This window comes from Chanos chanos, chromosome 5, assembly GCF_902362185.1.
Source record: "Chanos chanos chromosome 5, fChaCha1.1, whole genome shotgun sequence".
NCBI classification, from domain to species: domain Eukaryota; kingdom Metazoa; phylum Chordata; class Actinopteri; order Gonorynchiformes; family Chanidae; genus Chanos; species Chanos chanos.
This window is the reverse complement of record NC_044499.1, coordinates 42699045-42718401: the sequence shown is the minus strand read 5'-3', so window position 1 is coordinate 42718401 and position 19357 is coordinate 42699045. Positions and strand designations below refer to the sequence as shown.

Genomic DNA, 19357 nt, shown 5'->3' with positions numbered 1-19357 from the left:
ATATATATATATATATATATATGTATATATATATATATAGATAGATAGATAGATAGATAGATAGATAGATAGATAGATAGATGACATGATACATATTGATAATGTAGTGTAACAGTTTGTATAGTGAAAAGGTTTTGAGAAGACTTGCTCATTCTGTTTTTGTCCTATATCCATCAATCCATTTTAGTATTCCTCATCTTTCTTGCATTTTTCAAAACACAAGGTGGTAATGGATGAGGCACAGGCGGTTCTTGCATATTTGGACGCCTATAGTGACTCAGCCCTTTTGTTCTCGTTGTTTCTTTTTGAGCTCCCATGGTTTGAGGGAGCAAAACCGTTGATTACATCTGTTTATTCATCTATTCTGTGAAAGATTTCATTACTGAGACAGTTTTCTCAGAGGACTTTGCTACACAAATACCCGCGCAAACATGCAACAAGCAAGGTTTTCTCTACGTGGATTCCTCTCTCCTGGGAAAAAAAAAATACATATTTGAATACTCTTTTTTGGAGAATATTATTTGAAGAATAATAAAATATTATTTTTAGTTGTATTCAAATTTGTGAAAGCAAACCTTTTCTTTAAATTCAGTATTCTGAATGTGAACTATTTTTCTTTAAAATATCACAATACAAAGCAATTACTTGGATGTCAGCAGGTACATGTATTAAAAATGCAAAATTCCACTGAGGATGTTTTCCTATATGCCAGAGTGGGATTAATATTGTGGTGAAATGAATTCAACATGAAAGAGGATTTCCCATGCTCTATAATTAAATCTAATGTCACACTCAAAAACGGTTTTAAAACTGTTTCAGAAAATAGTAGTTTACTCAATCACCTGCTTGTGTTCTGAAGTGTTGCCATCTGTGTTGAAATCTCTGGATTTATTAGAACGGAAAGGTTCGGAACAGAGTTTTTATTTTAATTCAAAAAATGAGTCACATACACAAGTCACACAAAGTCACACACAAACATATGAAACTGCTTTAGTTTACACTATTTGTGTGAATCTTTAAATGAGTGTAGAATAGTTAAAATACTATATTGCATTTTCAGTAACACCTATGTTCAACACAGATCCATCCATCATCAAGACCTCTTATACCCTACTGGTACCACTTTTACAAAGTTCAGAACTTGACAATGAAAAGTTTTTTTCTTAATAGGATGTAAATAATCAAATCAGTCTTTAGCATGGAATACATTACAGCACTGAGCTATGGGTTTATAAAAAAAAAAACTACTAAAGTACTGCCTGTTAAAAGACTAAGAAGACTAAGGATATGCCAATGTTTGACAGTTTGAATTTAGAGCACTACTGGTTTCCCTTCAGCAGTATATGGTAACCTCTCTTCTGAGTACTGTAGCTCTGGCAAAATCTTTTATCTGCTTACACAGCTGATCCAGTAAACATTTTGGGAATATCCTTGGTAGGCTTGATTTGTTCCCCAGAAAGCAATAAACGGTTCTGTGTTTGTATGATAAAGTCTGTGGTGATAAGCACTTGATTACTCTAGAGTACCTTGTCAGCCTGGGTCATCTCCACTCTAGTTTGGATGCATCAAGATTATTTTCCTGTTTTCAGTTACAAAAAAGTTGTGATTTATGTACAATATCAATAGTATTGCATATTGAAACCTTTGCATTTGTAAACCAATTATAAAGTCAACAGTAGGTCAAACAGAGATGTGAGAAGCATGAATACAGGCTCATTGCAGAGGTAGGCATTAAAGGTTGTTCAGTTGGTTAATCATTACAGCCTGTTTTGAAAAGTCTATCCATGTAACCGCACTAGGCTTTGGCTTGAAACTTGACAGTGTGCGGAAATTATAAGACAACATTTTTACAAAACGTACAGGGGTCTTGTCACTATCGTGTCCTTGCTGGGGTGGAGTAGTGCTGGTTTATGATTAGCTTGTTGTTTTGTGCCATCTCGACCCCTTGTGTCCCTCGTGGAGTGTTTATGTCTAGTGTGTGTTGTGCATGCTGGTCTGCCCATATGAAAGTGTCTGCTGACCAAATAAATGACTGATAAACAAGTTACTTTCCCCCTGTGATACTGTGTACTGACAAAAGCAGAAACACTCACAATACAAGGGCATGCCAATGATATTATTTGATTCACACCAGTTCATTGTAACAATCCTGATTTGTTGTTTTTTATGAACATATCAAGTGAGTCAACACAATGAGTTATGTTTTTTGAAAAAAAAAAAAAATACAGAGCTGCATCATGCCTCTCACTGGACACACATTTACAAGACATGATATTTTGGAAATTGTTTGTCCATTCTTCTATTTGTCATAAACCTTGAATTTCTTTGGAAGACCCTTGTGCTTGTTACAGTACCCATGACATTTACTCCCTTCCCTCTGCACTGATAAACTCGCACTCCTAACATTCTGTATTATTGTCAGTGTAACTGTTGATTTTGCAGAGAGAAAGTTGGTCTCCAGGGACTGAGAATGGTCACCCTGTACATACCTGTATGAGTCTCATGCCACAGCCAAGAGCACTCTTTAGACACTATTGATCTTCTGCTTCAAGAGCAAAGCCACTGGACCATGCTACTTTTGCACTTATAGAGAGAGAACAAGAGAGAGAGAGAGAGAGAGAGAGGGAAAGGGGGACACATACCTTGGCAGAACCACAGGGATTTGGCTGCTAATACAAGACGCACATACTGTTGAACCGTCGCACACCGAATCACTGGAAACTATGTGTCTCTTGTGTTCTTACCTTAATTCACCCCAGTTTACGTTATCTTTGTTCCATCATTACCATTTCTCTGTAGCCCAGGGCGTATAGTCTTCTTAATGTGGAATGTGGACCACAATAAGAATAGCTTAGTAGCTCATGTAATGTATGCGAGGGCCTGCTGTGAGAACTAAAATGAGAAATTGTAATGTAGCCATTTTTGGGGAACATGCAAGGAATTTGATAGTGTGCCAAAATTGAATTAGATACAAATTGACTAGAAGAAGAGAAAAAAAAAAAAAAAAAAGGAAAGAGAAAAATAAGGAGGCAACAAGGAGGAGTGAAGAGTCTAATTGTTGTTCATTTGAACTTGTGCATATCTCTGTCTCCTTTCTTCAGCTGTCAGAGAGAGAAATGTTCTTTGCGGAAATGTCTCTTTTTCCATACTTTGCTTTTTCATTGACATTTGAGGCTATTAGACTGCCTCTTACCCCTAACTGTTACATCACAGACTGTTGGCCTTTTCTTTTATCAGTAGAGACAGCTAAATATGCATATCTTTACCATTAGCACGAGCCTGTTCTCAGATCAGCGCAGAGCCAAACGGTGTTACTTACTGAAAGCTGAAATGGGAGAGGAGACTCCTGACCAGCCTCCTAAGCATCACGTGGTGCAGAGTCACACCTTAGTTTTCCATCTATACATTCATGAGGTTCCTTCACATGATACAGCGGGTTTGGTCATACAAAGCTCCCCCCTTTTTTTTTTTATAGTAAGAGCTGCTTTTTATCAGGTCTCTTAAAGCATTAATGTTATGTAGGTGTAGATGTGTTCACCTCTCCTACAATTTTATGCCTGTAATCTCATTTAGTACCTTACATAACTCACTTTGCATGACTGGAACACTGGTCTCTGGGTAAAGTGCCTCTTCAGTACCTCTGATCCCCTGTCCAGTGAGTCAGTCGGCTCAGCTATTGTTCAGACCCCTGGACTTATTAGTCTAATCAAACAACAGAATATGAAATCAGTCAGCACTGCAGTTATGAGTCACTGCCAACAATATCACCCAAATATGGAGCAAGATAGCAAGGTAGACTGTAGGCACTAGCTAATCATGGGTAACGTTCACTATTCACAGTTTAGCTATTTGTCGTTTATATTAGCACACCGTTTGCTACAACTGAAGTTACTGTAGAAAGTTGCCTGCTAGTAGGTGGAATAATATAAAAGTTTATTGTTTCAGATGTTCGCCTCTTTGGATTGAAGCTCATTCAATAGGGAATTCAAACTTGGCTAAGATTGGTGGGACTCTGAGTCTTGATGACTCTGGTTCCCATGGAAACACTGATTGCAAGGCTCATTGCTGGTTGATATCTTGATTATTTGATTTAATGCGCTTAAGGCTGCAATTTAAATGTCTGTTTTGTTGTGACTGGCAAGCTTTGATTTGCAAAACGGAAAGCATTGTGGAGTACTGTCGTGTGTTTGTATTCATGGTCTGTTTTCCTAATTTAGAAATTAAAGAAAGGTGCTTAAAGGTGTGTTCCATGCATCATTTATGCGTTACTTTGAAAAATACCTCTGTGGCTTCTAATTTAAAGCAGCTGCTTAGTAGCTATATCATTAAGCAACTGCCCTATTCCTTCTCCTTTGCAATTCTCTTATCAGCCAATGTTTTCATACTGTGGTTCTGTGGTGGTTGTTTAATACGTCCCGTGTCCCATCTGTGTTTACTGCAGCAGATCTGGATTATGCCCTTGGGGGCTGTAAACATAAAATTCACTTACTGTTTCTCAAAGGTGATGATAAAACTATTTACTTTTATGATTAGGCTAGTTATACTGTTTGTTTCAACAGTCCCTCATGTCCTCCTGTTTGTGCTGTGCTTGGAGAGAAGCAGTTGAAATTAACGTGCCCTCATTAAGTTCGGTAAAGGTGTTTTTTTTTTTTAAATTCCCAACCCCCTAATGAACCGTTAATGACTGGAGTGCCTAGGTAGGGTCACTGGAGGGAGGATGTAGTGAGGCTGGTGCTCCACACTGGACCAGACCATACTTGAAAAATCATAGTCAACGGGCACTAGCGCAAACATTAAATATATCAAACAGGAACATTGTTAAAAAAAAGTAGTTTAAAAAGTGCTTTAGTTGGAATTTAATCTTATGTCTCTCTTGAGTGCATCTCTAGCCCAACTTGTTCTGAACGTACGAGTCTCAGCATCAGCATTGCACGGATAAGAATTTGAAATAATCGCCCCACTAAGGAATCAAAATATGACGATCTCATGTTTGTCGAGTGCCGTTCCCGCACACCTGAAGTGGTTTTTAGTCATGTGAGTGACCGGTTACTCTTCAGTGAGCTTTGCACTACCTAGCATATTCTCTTTAGGAGATGTTTTAGTATGCATGTGGCAGTGTTCAGTGGGGCACTGCCACCTGCCACCCTTTGCCTTTAAGGAAGCATCCTCAAAGCAGCAGGGATCATACACAGACTGACAGGCCTTGCCTCTCTTTCTACTCTGCACTGTTGTCACAGAGATCAAATACAACACCCAGCTACTGGCTACATTTAAAAGGAGTGAAGTTGACAGTGATGTGTGTGTGCATGTATGCATATGTGTTTATGTATTTGCGAGTGTGTGCGTGTGGTGTATGTGTGTGTGTGTGTGTGTATGTGTGTGTGTATGTGTGTGTGTATGTGTGTGTGTGTGTGCGTGCGCGTGTATGTGAGAGAGAGAGAGAGAGAGAGAGAGAGAGAGAGAGAGAGAAACTGAATTGCTTTTTGGGGTCTGGGGACCTACATGTCTTCAATCTAAGCACTGTAGGATAGCTTCTTTGCTCATTGTAGAATCCATACACATTTTTTCACACAAAGTGTCTTTGTTGGTGAACTTTTTGCTCGTGAAAACATTTTATCAGCACAGGCTCCCTTGTGTGCTTAACATATACTCTAAGTGTGAGGAAATATCTCATCATTATTTTTTTTTGTCTCAGTGTAACTCTTTTGATTGTAATTGGGACTAATGAGGGCTAATCTATCAAAGACTGGGCCAGATGGTGTTCTTGTGTGTGTGTGTGTGTGTGTGTGTACGTGTGTGCGTGTGTGCGCGCGCGTGTGTGCGCGTGCATGCGTCTGTGTGTGCATATGTGTGTGTGTGTGTGTGTGTCCTTGAGTTGCTATTCTTAAGAGACTTATAGCTTTGGGCAGTTCAGTTCAGAGGTGTGAGTTTTGTTGGAACTTTTGTTTACTTTTGGTGCAGTCTGTGCCACTCTCTTTCTGATGTGACTGCAGAGGAAAAGATGTGTGTGGGATGTCTGTCACTAAATGCCTTCAATATGAAGGAATATCACACCCAAACTAGCCCAAAGATTTTCCTCTTCTTTTCGGGCTTTAATAACATATTATATAAGAACTAATAATAAATATCATTTAGTTAATAAATATCAGAGTTTAAACTAATTATTAATGAACAGGATAAGTGGTGGATAGCTGGTTTCAAAAAGCTATTAATCAGCTTCACAGTTCGACCATTGATACAGATAGCATCAAATTAAACTTTTAATGCTTTGTCCCTTGCTTCTGATTTAAACGATCAGTTTAGCTCTGTCTGTCTCTTTGATAAACATATCATATAATAATTTTGCCTTGAGTCATTCAAGACCAGACCTGCAGGTTGCCATCATCATGTTGTAAAATAATAATAATAAAAATCAGATCATTTTCGCTTAGTCTGATATTTCATCAGTGTGTTCAGAGGAGACCGCACCAGAGGCTGCTCTTTAATATCTTATCATTACAGAATGACCCATCTTATCCACAAGACCTGAAGGATGTTTGTGAGATAAAGGGAACTGAAGGGGAGGGGGCATAAGAGAAAAGTTTTTGAGTTTGCCCAGGAGGGGGGAAACTGCTTGTGTAATCTCTGAATCCTCACTGTGACAACTACATTTATTCTGTATAAAACATGGTCTTTCAGAGAAATAATGTGTACGAGATTCCAGGGAGATCTTGTCATGTGGAAATGGAAATTAAATTAAACCCCAGGCAACTATATATATATTTTTCCCCGCTGTGTCCTTTTCTTGGAAGTACTTGCTGTCTTACACCAAATTTTTGATAACGGTTTAGTGACAGTCTTTGAATTAATAATGTCTTTTTTTTTCAATTAGAGCTTCTAAGTAAATCTGTTTCAGTGAGTATAATGGGTTTATCAGATTATCAAATACTGCATGGATACAGCTCCCTGTCTGACAAACTCTCATAAAATCATTACCGTCCCTGTGGATTACATAGGAGGTTTTGTATGGAATTGCTGAAATGAACATGATCTTGATGGTAAATCTGTTAAGTGTTAAACTAGAAGCCCCCATCTTACCCAAGAGAACTCTTAGATCTGTTGCTTCCTGTTACTCTATTCTAAGCATGTTGGACTCAGAAAGCAGCACAGTCTCTCTCCCTCTCTCAGATTTGATTTTCAAATCTCTCACTTTCCTGCTCTCTGATGTTGATGTCAAAGCCTAAAAGGAAGCTTTACAGCTGCACTTCATGCTTTCATTCTCTCTGTCTCTCTCTGTCTCTCTGTCTCTCTCTCTCTCTCTCTCTCTCTTTCTCTCTCCCTCTCTCTCTCTCTGGACAAGAACTCAAGCCTGATTTGACAAATAGTCTTTCTTTGCAAGAATTTAAATCATATGTTGTATCAGTAATAATAGTCATGAAAGGAATATGCACTTGAATTGACAGATAGCTTAGGTACATCTGAGAACTGTCAGTTGTCCCACATGCAGTGATTTCACATAGTAAGGTGATTTCAAACAACCCTTTTTAATAACTGTAGCTTCATATTCAAAGCCCTTATTTAAGACTGCTCTAATTTAAGACAGCCAAATGGTTAAACTGAAAGAAGTTCAGTATTTTTTGTCCAGTAAATGTTTTTTAGATGGAAAAGGGTAGAAATAATGGATTGAGACAGGGGGTCATGCAGGTTTGCCCTTATAATGGTCAGTCAAAAAACATTTTCTCATTTCAACCAAAGCATGCTCTCCATCATTGTGTGCAATGGTTGAACTAGAAATAATATGATATTAAAGGATAAATTATGTTTATGGTTTGCCCAGATTAAACAAGCACTGACTTAACTGAAATACTCACAAACAAGGGGTGGGGGTAGGGGCATTGTCCTGTAATGCTTTACAGGAAACAAAATAAAACTTTCCAAATGTAATTACAAATGTATTACATTATTCTTGGTCAGGTACTGGCCCCAGTAAAGTCAGCACTTAACGGTGCCATTACACATACCTTAACAGAATGGCCACAGTAGAGAGAACACTATGTTCTTGACAGATACACTATGCACCTGACAGGGTTTTTGAGCAGTTCAAAACCCAGAGGACAAAAAAACCCTAACAAACAGAAAAAAAGCACTGAGAAAGTCCGCAGTTTCCTGATGACAGGTCTCTGGATGTGTTCCTCTCATTATGATCTGCTGGAGTTGAGATTTAGATAAAGGTAGTTTCTCTATTTTTAATCAAATCATTTTTTCCAGTTTCAGACCGTACTTCTTCGATACCTCAATGAATATATCTCGGAAAACGGCGTCAAGAAAAGGAACAATCGACTGTTCATTGATTCAGTTTTGAGGTTAGGAAGTATTTTCTCAATCAATAGATGGTCATCAGTCACAAGATTTTAGAATGTGCCGTTTCATCCATTGTTTCAAGCATCCAAAGGGGTTTCTCATAGTCAGGACACAGTTAGTGAGTGTTTGTACTGGGAACACAACCTCTGGGCTGTCAAAGGACAACCCGGTTACTCATATCAGTATACTGTTCTCAGCTGGGCAGTGATTAGCTGAAAAAAAGTTAACATGGAATTTTTACAGGATATCAGTGGATTGTAGACATCACAGATATGTGTGTTTTGAATATGGAAAGAAAGTGAAGATCTGTGCAGTAGAGCTCAGTGTTTATTTTAAATGTTGTATGTTGCTGATATTTTTAAGTTTTTGACATTTTCTGTGTGTGAGTCTTTGCGAGCATACAGTATGTTTGTGTTGCTGATGCTGAAGCACACAAATATGTATTATATAATGCGCACTTAGATCGCGCTTGGCCGTGAATCTGTACTCCAGAGGAAATATACAGGCTAGTGCCCCGGAGGAGCACTAATTTAGCAGTTCACACAAAGAGCGGCTGTCAGGAGCAACCCACACATTATACACACAAAAACATATTTGTGTACTCAGAGAGCAAGAGGGAGAGAGAGAGTGAGAGAGCGATAAAGAGAGAGTGAGAGAGAGAGAGAGAGAGAGAGAGAGAGAGAGAGAGAGAGAGTGAGAGAGACAGAGAGAGGGTGAGAGAGAGTGAGAGAGAGAGAGACGTGCTTAGGAGCTTCACAGAAACTGAGTAGTGATATCAAAGATTTTGCAGCAGACGTGAGTATGGATATGGCATAGAGTAAAGGTGCATCTCTCTCTTCCTCTGTGTATAGAATATGCCGGAAGGATCTCGACCTCTGTTGTGTCTGAACGCAGTAATGTGTGCTGAATGCTGTGGTGACTTTCTGTTCTCTCTCTGCATGATATTATAATATTTTCCTGGAGGCACAATCATATTCCAGGCTATGTTTGACTGTCATTTGTGTGTGTGCATTATGACAGTGTGTGGAGCCGTGTGAAATCTCCTACATAGCCCCATTTCCTCCGGGCCTGTTGACTGAGTGTTCAAACAATATGGCGGTGTGCCCTGGATCTTACTGGGTCATATGAGGTAAAGAGCAGCAGTTCAGGAGAGTTACCTTTGGCACTTTGACAGCGGCGGCAATGTATCTTTTTTCTTTTGTCATGAATGTATTTCAAATGAGGCTGCCTGGCTCAAAGGAATCAAAGTCAACAGTGACTCACCATGTGTTATTGTCCGAACACAACTGAAATCCAGCACGTTTGTTCTTAAAATGACCATGAAATCATTACAGCATGTTGTACATAATTACCTCTCCAAGGGGAAGTGTTAATTACACAAAGGTGTCACTTAACAATGTTATGCTTGTATCATTATGCCGTTCCGTCATTAGCCCCCAGGTAATTTTCTGTCTTTTTAAGGGGATGGTTTCCATGGTATCCAGCGATAATGAGGATATCTTTATTACTGTTGAGAGACTCACCTCAATGCTGAATGCTTTTGGAAGATGCAATAAATTAAGTCTCGACTATTGTAGACGATGGTAGGAAAGGTTCAAAACAACACACACGTGAACACGTACACTTCTAATAACAAAATAAAGCTGTAAAAGTAGGGGCATTCATAGTATGTAATATTCACAGTATGGAATATGAGTGACAAATTGATGTCAGATATATGAGCAAAAGGATGACCCATGATAAGCTCCTCTATGATTTCTAGCTCTCTTTGTTTGATTAAAAGCATTGTTATAAATATTCATCCTATCACCTTGGAGTGTACATTAACTTTGATTGGCAACTCAACTCCAGCCCGACGCATCTGGACGGAGATCACAGCTTTCCCCCTGATGAATATTAAGCAGCACCTGTCCATGTCCAAACAGTGAGTGTATGTACAGAGACTTTTTATTGTGTTAGCGTGAAGCTTCTCTTTCATTCCCCCTCTCTCTGCTCTCTCACATCAGTACAGCTCTCAAACTTTCTGTTTGAAAACGGACTTGATGTCTTAATAATGGGATGAGGAGAAAAATCATAGTCTCACACACACACACACACACGCACGCACACACACACACATACAGAGAGATATGATGAGAAAAAAAATGAGTCATCATACCTTTCCCAGGATAATGACATTATACAAAACACCTCTGGTCCACTATGCCGGCATTAATGCTCTACACATACTGGAAGAGCAGACAGGCATACTTCAGTACCTCAGTACATCTGCATTAAAAATTGGTGTACCTTCTGCAACAACTCAGTTTGAAGACAAAGTCCAGAAACTGATGGAGATATGGAGAATGAATGTGGACACAGGGAGCAGAGAGAAGATAGGAAATGTTCTGAGGGGAGAGAGGAGAAATCAGGAGGCAGCAGGAGTGGTTCAGACTCAGACTCATGCACATGTAAGACCTTGCCCCATTCGAGAGAGAGAGAGAGAGAGAGAGAGAGAGATAGAGAGAGAGAATGACAGTGTGAGGTGCAGCTGTAAAAGCTTTCTTTTAGGATTTGAGATAGCATATTTTGACACCAGAGAACAGCAAAGTGAAAGATTTGAAAATCAACATACGAGACAATAAATATACCGTCAGTGTTGCGGTACGCTGTATGTGGGGTTTTTAAACTAAATTCGTTTGCATGAGGGAAAAACGGTGAAAATGCTTACTGAAATCAGGGCTCACACAGTCAGCATAACATTAAGTGCACGTCTATGATTGTGGCAGTGTACACAGGTGCTGTGATGGTAATTAAAAACTTGTAGCGAGGTATTCTACTGGGGGAGCATTCCACCTGCAGTCATAATTTCAGCATGAAGATGCTTGTACAGCTCTGGAGTGGACAAGTCTGAATACTGAACAGGACACAGGAGATGTGTCCTCCTTGCTGTGTGATTTACCACTTTACCCACTGCTTTTTTACATCAGTGCCTCCTACACACACTTATACAATCACTTGCAGGTACAGCTACAACACACACACACACACACACACACACACACACACACACAGCTTTTGTTCTTATCTACATTGTCTGGAAGGAACTTTCAGATGTGCAGGGGTTTTGTGTATTGCTGATTACTAACAATTTTCTGAGTGTATTTGTTTTTTCATTGCTTGGTGAATCATCTCTCTCTCTCTCTCTCTCACTAGCTCCCTTTCTCTCTTCCCCTCTCTCTCACACACACACACATCATTGACTCTCACCTTACTCTGAAATGATATTGAACTTTAATGTGATGATCAGTCATTGCATTCAGTGAAGAATCATGGTCATTTTAAAACTGTGATATGCAGTATAAATGTTCAACATTGAGTGAATAGTTCTATAATAGTGACCATATTTTAGTGGGCTGTTGTTGGGGGGGGGGGGGTTCTCTGACTGATCTTGGGGCTGAAGAACAGATCCACATCACATTGAATATCATAGCAGTCTTCAACAATGCCTTTTACACTGAATGTTATCGCATTAAACTTTATGTATTACATAACAGCCATGACATTTATGAGGTTTATGGCAATACAAAACATTGTCATTGCAGCATTCATCATTTTTTTCCTTTTCTTTCTTTCTTTTTTTTTACTTTCCGGCTATTTTTGAATAGTTATGTGGCCACTGGTTGTTGTCGGTGCTATGCTGTGTGAACATAGACCATAAACAATCACAGCTGGAGCCAGAGGTCAAAGTAACCTTGACTTACTCAGTAGCCAGTTCTGTTTGAATCATGACTGGAGGCTTTCAGTAACAGTGAAGGATTATGCATGTGTGTTGTAGAGTTTACAGTCTCTTGTGATAAAAAAAAACAGTAAGAAACTGAATGATCAGGAGTGTTCATAAAAAATGTATCAGAATAATCTCTTTCTCTTTTGACAACTACAGTATTTGACCGGTGTTGCGCTCGGAGACAATAGCCGTATATTGTACACTGTATGCAATATTGATGGAATAAATTTTGAATGGAAGGGCATGGTTCTGATCTCCAGGCAAGAGGAAAGAGCAAGAAAGTGAGAAAGGGAGAGAGAGAGAGAGAGAGAGAGAGAGAGAGAGAGAGAGAAAGAGAACCATGTCCTGGGGATCCTTGTATCCAGAATGTAGGAGATTCAGTTTTGTTTAGTTCCACATGCTGTGATGTCTGCTGTTATCTATTCATACATTTTCAGTGAGTCTGATTCAGATCAGAGATCAGATATGTCGATGGCGATAGCAGCCAACAGAGACTGCTTCATGAGGCTCATGTTCCTTAACAGCTGAACAGGACGCACCTCAGGGATGAGCCATTACCATTCAGTGTTGCCCCTACATGCTGTCATATTATCATCCCCCTGGACCCATGAACAAAGGCAGCTGAATGTGAGGCTAACAGGAATGGAAAGGTGTGGGAATTTGTGTTTAACAGGTTTATACTGACACAGTTGTGTTGACGAATCTCTTCCTGCCTGCTTCAGCTCAGTACAGACCTCTATATGAGAACTGTAAAATTATTGCTTTATACATATACATATTTGAATCTGCTGATAGATTCATTCTATGCATCAGCGTCTTGCTGCACCACAATAAAAGCACGAGTGTATGATATGAAATGATAACTTTTAAAGTGTCTCAAAATGTCCTTTGCAACTTACTTTTCACTGATAGATTTTATCTGTTAAGAGCCTTTGTTGTCTTTTGCTTGGCTCTTTAATAACATTCTTCATCTCTACTGGCCCCGTTTGGTTCTACAGAAAACTGTAACTGGACTGGGGTGGAACCAAACCTTATGTGTGCTGTACCTGTTCTGAGACCTAACACTCTCCTGTTAGGATGTATTCCCTATAGACTCTATTAATGCATGTCTCCTGTCTACACTCCACTGTGTCCACTTAACCCTGATCTAATAGAAGGTATCCTTATTTTCTCCTGGCATTTCCTCAGGTGAAAGTCTCATTAGACCTCATCATGCCTCTTACAGCTGTGTCTAACTCATGCACTGGGAATGGTGGGTAGAGAGTATTTGTGTGGGTGGATGGAGGGTTTGTTTGTTTCCATTTGTTATTCCAGGGCTTCACATTGCGTTTCAGGTAAGTTTTTGCTACATTTTGTTTTAACCCTTTTCACCCTTTACAGCTTAGATTGACAGCTGATTTATAATAATACAGAAGAAGTTCCATAATGTGCTGACAAGCTGACAGCTGTGCTGTTTGTGGCCATGTTACCGCTAAGCTCTACCCAAACAATGTGCTGTCTTTTTTTCTGAGGTTCACTCTTGAGGGAAGATCCCAAGATGGTTTTTAAGTTGTCAAATGTGCCAAACACAGGCTCTGCAGACTTCTCCAATGTCTCAGTTAACTTCCCTCTCCACTTTTTAAACCTTGACACAGCAGTTCGGCAGCAAGAGAATAAAGACACAACAAACTGTACCACCGCACAAATAAGACATATTGTTTCTGGCATTGCTCCTGGCAGTCTTCAGCTAAAATGTATAATGGCCATCTGTTGGTCTTGCAAGCTAAATAAAGTGAAAACTTTTAGTTCTTTTTATTATTATTATTATTATTATTTTAAAATGACTTGTTTATCATTTCTTGTAGGTTTTTGTTTACATGTCTTAAGATTGAGCATCTGTGAGCATGTGTCTTGTTTGACTTTTTTTTTTTTTTTTAATCTCAGTCTGATGGTGATTTTAGTAATGAGGTACTCTGAGTTTCTCCACAGCTGGTCAGAGTTTGAGGAACAGCTGCTTTCTGTCCAGACAAATTAAAAGTAATGCACTTGGATTTCCCCCTAAAACTGTTTTTGCCCTGTTAGATGCTCATTCCAAAAGACCTTGTCCAGTCACGAGACAGAATCAGCACTAATGCTTCAGAGCCCTGAAATTCCAGACAAATTGAATCAGCCGAGTCAAGTTGAATTGGACTAAATATGTTTGAGTTAGATTGCTCTTCTGTGACAGCTGTATAACTTAACAAAGTCATTGACCTTTACCTTATGTTGAGCATCATATGTGGTCAAACTGTCTGACCAGAATATACCAGAATTACGCCACATCATAATCATGATGTCAGTTGAAACATTGCTTGTGAGGCTGTGTGGAGGATCACAGTGATGGTAACCAAAGCCCTATGTTGGCATCTCTACAGCAAAGCATTGCTTGGCAAAATCCACAGGTGCTCACTGACTCATAAGCAACATTAAGTTATGAGACGTTTGTCTGGCTCTACTCAAATTTTTCTCTTTGCACTGTTTTGTTGCAGAATAAAGTGCTCAACATTGATGGCGTGAGGGTCAAACTACAGGTAAGGGCAATTTCTGAAATTTTGTATGGCAGTAACATTTTTGTATTTCAATGGAGCAGTCAACAGTTGAATGTATAGTGATTCTGTTTAATGTTGTTGGGATTTGTACACTAGGGGTATAACGGTTTTGCAGCGAAACTGAAAACCACGGTCTTATAGTCCTCGGTTCGGCTCAATGTATATGTTTAGTCAACTGCAAATATTTTTTTTTTCATCTCAGCTTCTGTAAGTGAAATTTGTTTTTTGGTCTATTTTTCTAGAACATGATACCAAAACTCTACACTGTTAGTCCTTTTTTATCATTAACAATAGCATCAACCATGTTTTGAAACCGGTATGAATTCTTCTTCATTTCTCACTGTGCTCACTGTTCACTCCCATGCTTATTATATGGAATGTGTATGGTTTAACTAATAGATAGTTATAACAAGTTTAATGACTATCATGGCCAAGTAACCATTTAGAGAACAACAAGACACTAGCAGCCCTCCTCCCAATATGTTGCCAGTGTTTGGCCTTTTACCTGCTCCACCTGTCCACCATATGATCGTGCTGCCCGTGTGCATGTTTGTCCAAAATATCTCGCCACTTCTGCTCTATGACTTTCAAGCTCTTCTTACACATGAACCCTTGTTGTGAATTTGTTCAGTCTTTACCCTGGTGCACATAAGTTTTTTTCATCCTTGATTCTTATCGCTGATACCCGTGGGTGTTTGTTGCCCATATCCTGTGGTTTGTCGTTTTTGTTTTTAACAGAAACCTGACTTGGTGTTGGTGAGTCAAGCCCCTTTTCAGAACTGTAGTCTACAGACTGTAGCCTTTTTAGTTCTCTTAGTTCTCTTAGGATCGCTAAAAGCCATTTTAAATGTCATGTAGTCTCTGTCAAGAAGTGTAATATCTTCAAGGTACAGACATTAAAAATTGAATTTAGAAAATCCATGGCGAGGTGTCCTTGTATCAAATAAGTCAAGTAAGGATTGTATTAATGGGTTTTCTGATTTTTTTTTTTAGCAGAATTCTGGCCATAACCGGCATAATACTAAATTTTGATTTTAATATTCATATCTGTTGCACTTCTAAGCTTATGGTTAGTGAGTTTACTCAAGCCCTTGATTCTTTTACTCTTTTTCAGTCTATCCATGGGTCATATACTTAATCTTCATTTATCATTTGGTTCTTCTGTTGGTAATATTAAAATGGAAGATTCCTGTGTTTCAGATGCTAAGCCAGTAGTCTTCAATGCTATGTCGCCCTGTCAAATCCGTATCTGCGGAACCTTAGGTCATTGCTCTCTGTCCATAAAGTCCCCGACAGCCGGTTATTTCACAGTTGCCTTCATAAAAGTTCCCCTTACTCATTCCACCGCGGCTTCCTCTCCTCAGCTGAGTGCAGATGAACTTGTCACTCTTTTTTAATTCTTTCTGTTCAGCCATTCTTGACACTTTTTCTCCCCTTAAACTCAGACGACAGCCCAAGCCTAAGGCGCAGCCTTGGCTAAATGACACCCCCGTGTCCCTTAGGCAGGCCTGCAGAAGAGCAGAAAGGAAAGGGAGAAAAAAAAAGATAAACTGAAAATATCTCACGATCTTCCGAAAGAACTGTCTAGCTAAGTTCCAGGAAAGAAGAAGCTGGAGAGAGCAAGGGCAAAAATATTTCTCAGACATCATTTTCAAGAACTGTCATAGACTTAAAGTTCTATTCAGTACAATCAATTCTGGGCTTAACAGCTCCCTCTGGCTCTTACATGATTATGGTGAAAGCTCAAGGTGGACTGTGCCTCTGTGGTTGCTCCACCAAGGCTGTAGAACAGCTAACCACCCGGCATTAGGTGTGCCTCTTCCATTTCTGTTTTTAAATCAAGAATCAAAACTTCCCTTTATTCCAAAGCCTTTAAAACTTGAACTGTGCGTATGGGTGACCTGCTGTGTTTTCTTCTAGTTCAAGTTCAATTGTTTATTCGTCACATACACGGTGTTGAGACATTGGCAGTGAAATGTACCCCCCCCTCTATTTCTGCAAGAATATACATATATAGTAAAAAAGGTTTTTAGAAAGTGACAAAAAGTTTTTTGAAAGTGTTTTTTGAAAATAAGTAAAAGTAGATAGGGTAATATAAATGTAGAAATGTAATATAAACATGATGTAGTACGAGTGTAATATATACATGTAATATGAACTATGCTGATATTCGCTATGCTGATATTCAAACTATGTGTTTGTTCTCTCTATCTTTGTACAGCACTTCAGTCAATGCAAAAACATGTGCTTTATATATAAAATTTCCTTACTTGCAGTAGTTAGCACTGTTGCCTCACAACAAGAAGGCCCAGGGTTCGAATCCCGGCCATTCCAGGTCCTTTCTGTGTGGAATTTGTACGTTCTCCCTGTGTTTGCGTGGGTTTCCTCCGGATGCTCTGGTTTCCTCCTACCACAAACACATGCATGCTAGGTTTAACAGGAGTCAGTGACCTCGACTGAGGCACTGGTAAGAAGACCTGGAGTTGATCCCTGGGCGCCGGCAGCTACCCACTACTCCTAACTCATAGTGTGTGTGCTCCCTGGTGATAGGATGGGTTAAATGCAGAGGCCACATTTCACTGCTCACTGCTCGGTGTGTGTGACAAATAAAGTACTTCTTGTTCTTCTTGTTCTTCTCCTTCTTCTCCTTCTTCTTCTTCTTCCTCTACATCGTGTCATTACTCAGGCCATACTTAATATAAATTATACTGACGTCTATGAATCCGCATGAAGAGAGAAAATCTCTAAGCTTCTCTAAGTGAAAACTTGTTTTTCTCTTATATCGAAGTCGCCGCACATTGATCTGGAGAAAGGTCAGAGCAGTCAGTCGTCATTTTGCAGTCGTCATGTGCTTCTTTTTCTGCTGAAATGGCATGATCGAGCGACAGTCCTGAAACTGAGGGCCCTCTTGCCTCGTTTAAATTGCGCGTGTGGCAGTACTTCGGTTTTGCAGTCATTTATGCAACAGAAATTTTGCAGTCATTTTCTAATGTTTAGATTTCTTCCACTCACTGTCATGGAGAAAAGACTTAAAATAATTCAAGTTTGGTTTTCTTGCAGTCATTTTCTAAAAGAAAACCTTTAAAGGTCCTGAGGATTAGTTTTCTTTCATTCTTGTTTTTTGATGAGCTTTTGCACTGTTTGTGTTAAATTTGTTCTTTTTGTGTTAAATTTGTATACATTTAAAAAGAAAGACAAACTCAAATTTTGAATTGGTTCATTATTCTTTCAACCCAAACTGTGATACAACCCAAACCGTGGCCCAAAAACTGAGGTACAAACTGTGCATAGGGAGAACCATTAGACCTATCTAAGAACAATGTATCCTAAAGTGTAAACCATCTAAAATGATTGTTTAAACTGGACTTTAACTATAGACTCTTAACTACTACTGATTTAACAAGTGTTGCATAAGTTATGTCTGGATTAATAAAGACATGTTAAACAATGTTGCATCACTTGAAACTGTATCCTTAAATCTGTTGTGCTATCAAGTTATTAAAGTAAAAAATATCGGAATTATCATCAAGCTTATTGTGAAGTCCCAGTCAGTTTAGTCCGATAATTTGTTTTGCTCTTGTTTTGTTGGATCATCAGTATTTGTGGAGAGTGTGTGTCCTTTTCTGTGACAAAAGGGAAGACCAACACAAATGAGCCTTTTAATAAGGTCATTGCTAATCTTTACCACAGTGTTAGCCTGGCTACTAACAAGACTGAGGACATGAACTAGGTCATTACTGTGTTCATTATTATATCTGCCAGACAGACATTATAATTATGAGTCACACATACATTTGTTGACAGGGGCATTGGTTATTTGTACCCTTGAATGAAGACATATTCTACCAGCCACTGCTATGACAGCTTAATCATCTTGTTCAAAGACCTGCGCAGTGTACTTACACTGTGTTTTTCACGTGTTTTTCTCAAAAGCAGGTCAAAGACTTTATGAGGCCACTGCTTAATTCTGTATAGAAATCACCTCTTGAGTCCATCCAGTATTTATAAGATCTTTATAACAAAACATACTGAATGGTTTAGTTTTTGATTTTAAACTATATGAGAGTGACTTTTTCAGCCTACAGTTTGCTCTTTGGTGTTTAGGAATTAATTAACTATGGATGAATAAATTACATAAATGTGAGCAGATTTTTAACTGGATGATTAATGTATTGGAACTACTGATCTGTAAGGGGTGCTAGATGACATGCTCCCTTATTTCCTAGGTTTGTTTGTTTGATAGGAGAGCAGTAAGTGACAGATAAAGACAAAAGGCACTGGTGAAGACTGTAGATGGTTGACGATGGCTCTTTCATCTCTCACTTGTAGATTTGGGACACAGCGGGACAGGAACGCTTTCGGAGTGTGACACACGCTTACTACCGCGATGCTCACGGTGAGTTCCACGCTTTCTGTGGCTCTTCATAATGCAGTGGTTCAAACAAATTCTCAGCATCCAAAATCGACGTTTCCCAGTTCTTCTCTTGGAGGCTTGTGACACTTTTACTGTTTTTTCTGCTCCGACACGCCTGCTTCAGCTAATCAATGACTTTCAATGAAAATGAATTACCATGAATTAATTGTAGTGTGTTTTGAGGCAGAGAGAGATCTTAATGTGTACAAAGCTGTGAGAGACCCCAGGAGCAGGTATAGGAATACACTGCTCTAAATAATGAATACTAAA

At 39.1% G+C, this 19357-nt stretch overlaps 1 protein-coding gene across 1 annotated transcript in view; it reads left to right on the top strand.

The window, feature by feature from the left end:
- The window catches only part of rab26 (RAB26, member RAS oncogene family), a 43292-nt gene that overhangs the window by 2363 nt on the left and 21572 nt on the right, over window positions 1-19357 (top strand). The window contains exons 3-4 of the mRNA XM_030775436.1: window positions 14614-14655; window positions 19003-19069. Of these exons, the coding sequence (XP_030631296.1) occupies window positions 14614-14655; window positions 19003-19069 (109 nt within the window). The remainder of the gene's footprint in view (window positions 1-14613; window positions 14656-19002; window positions 19070-19357) is intronic.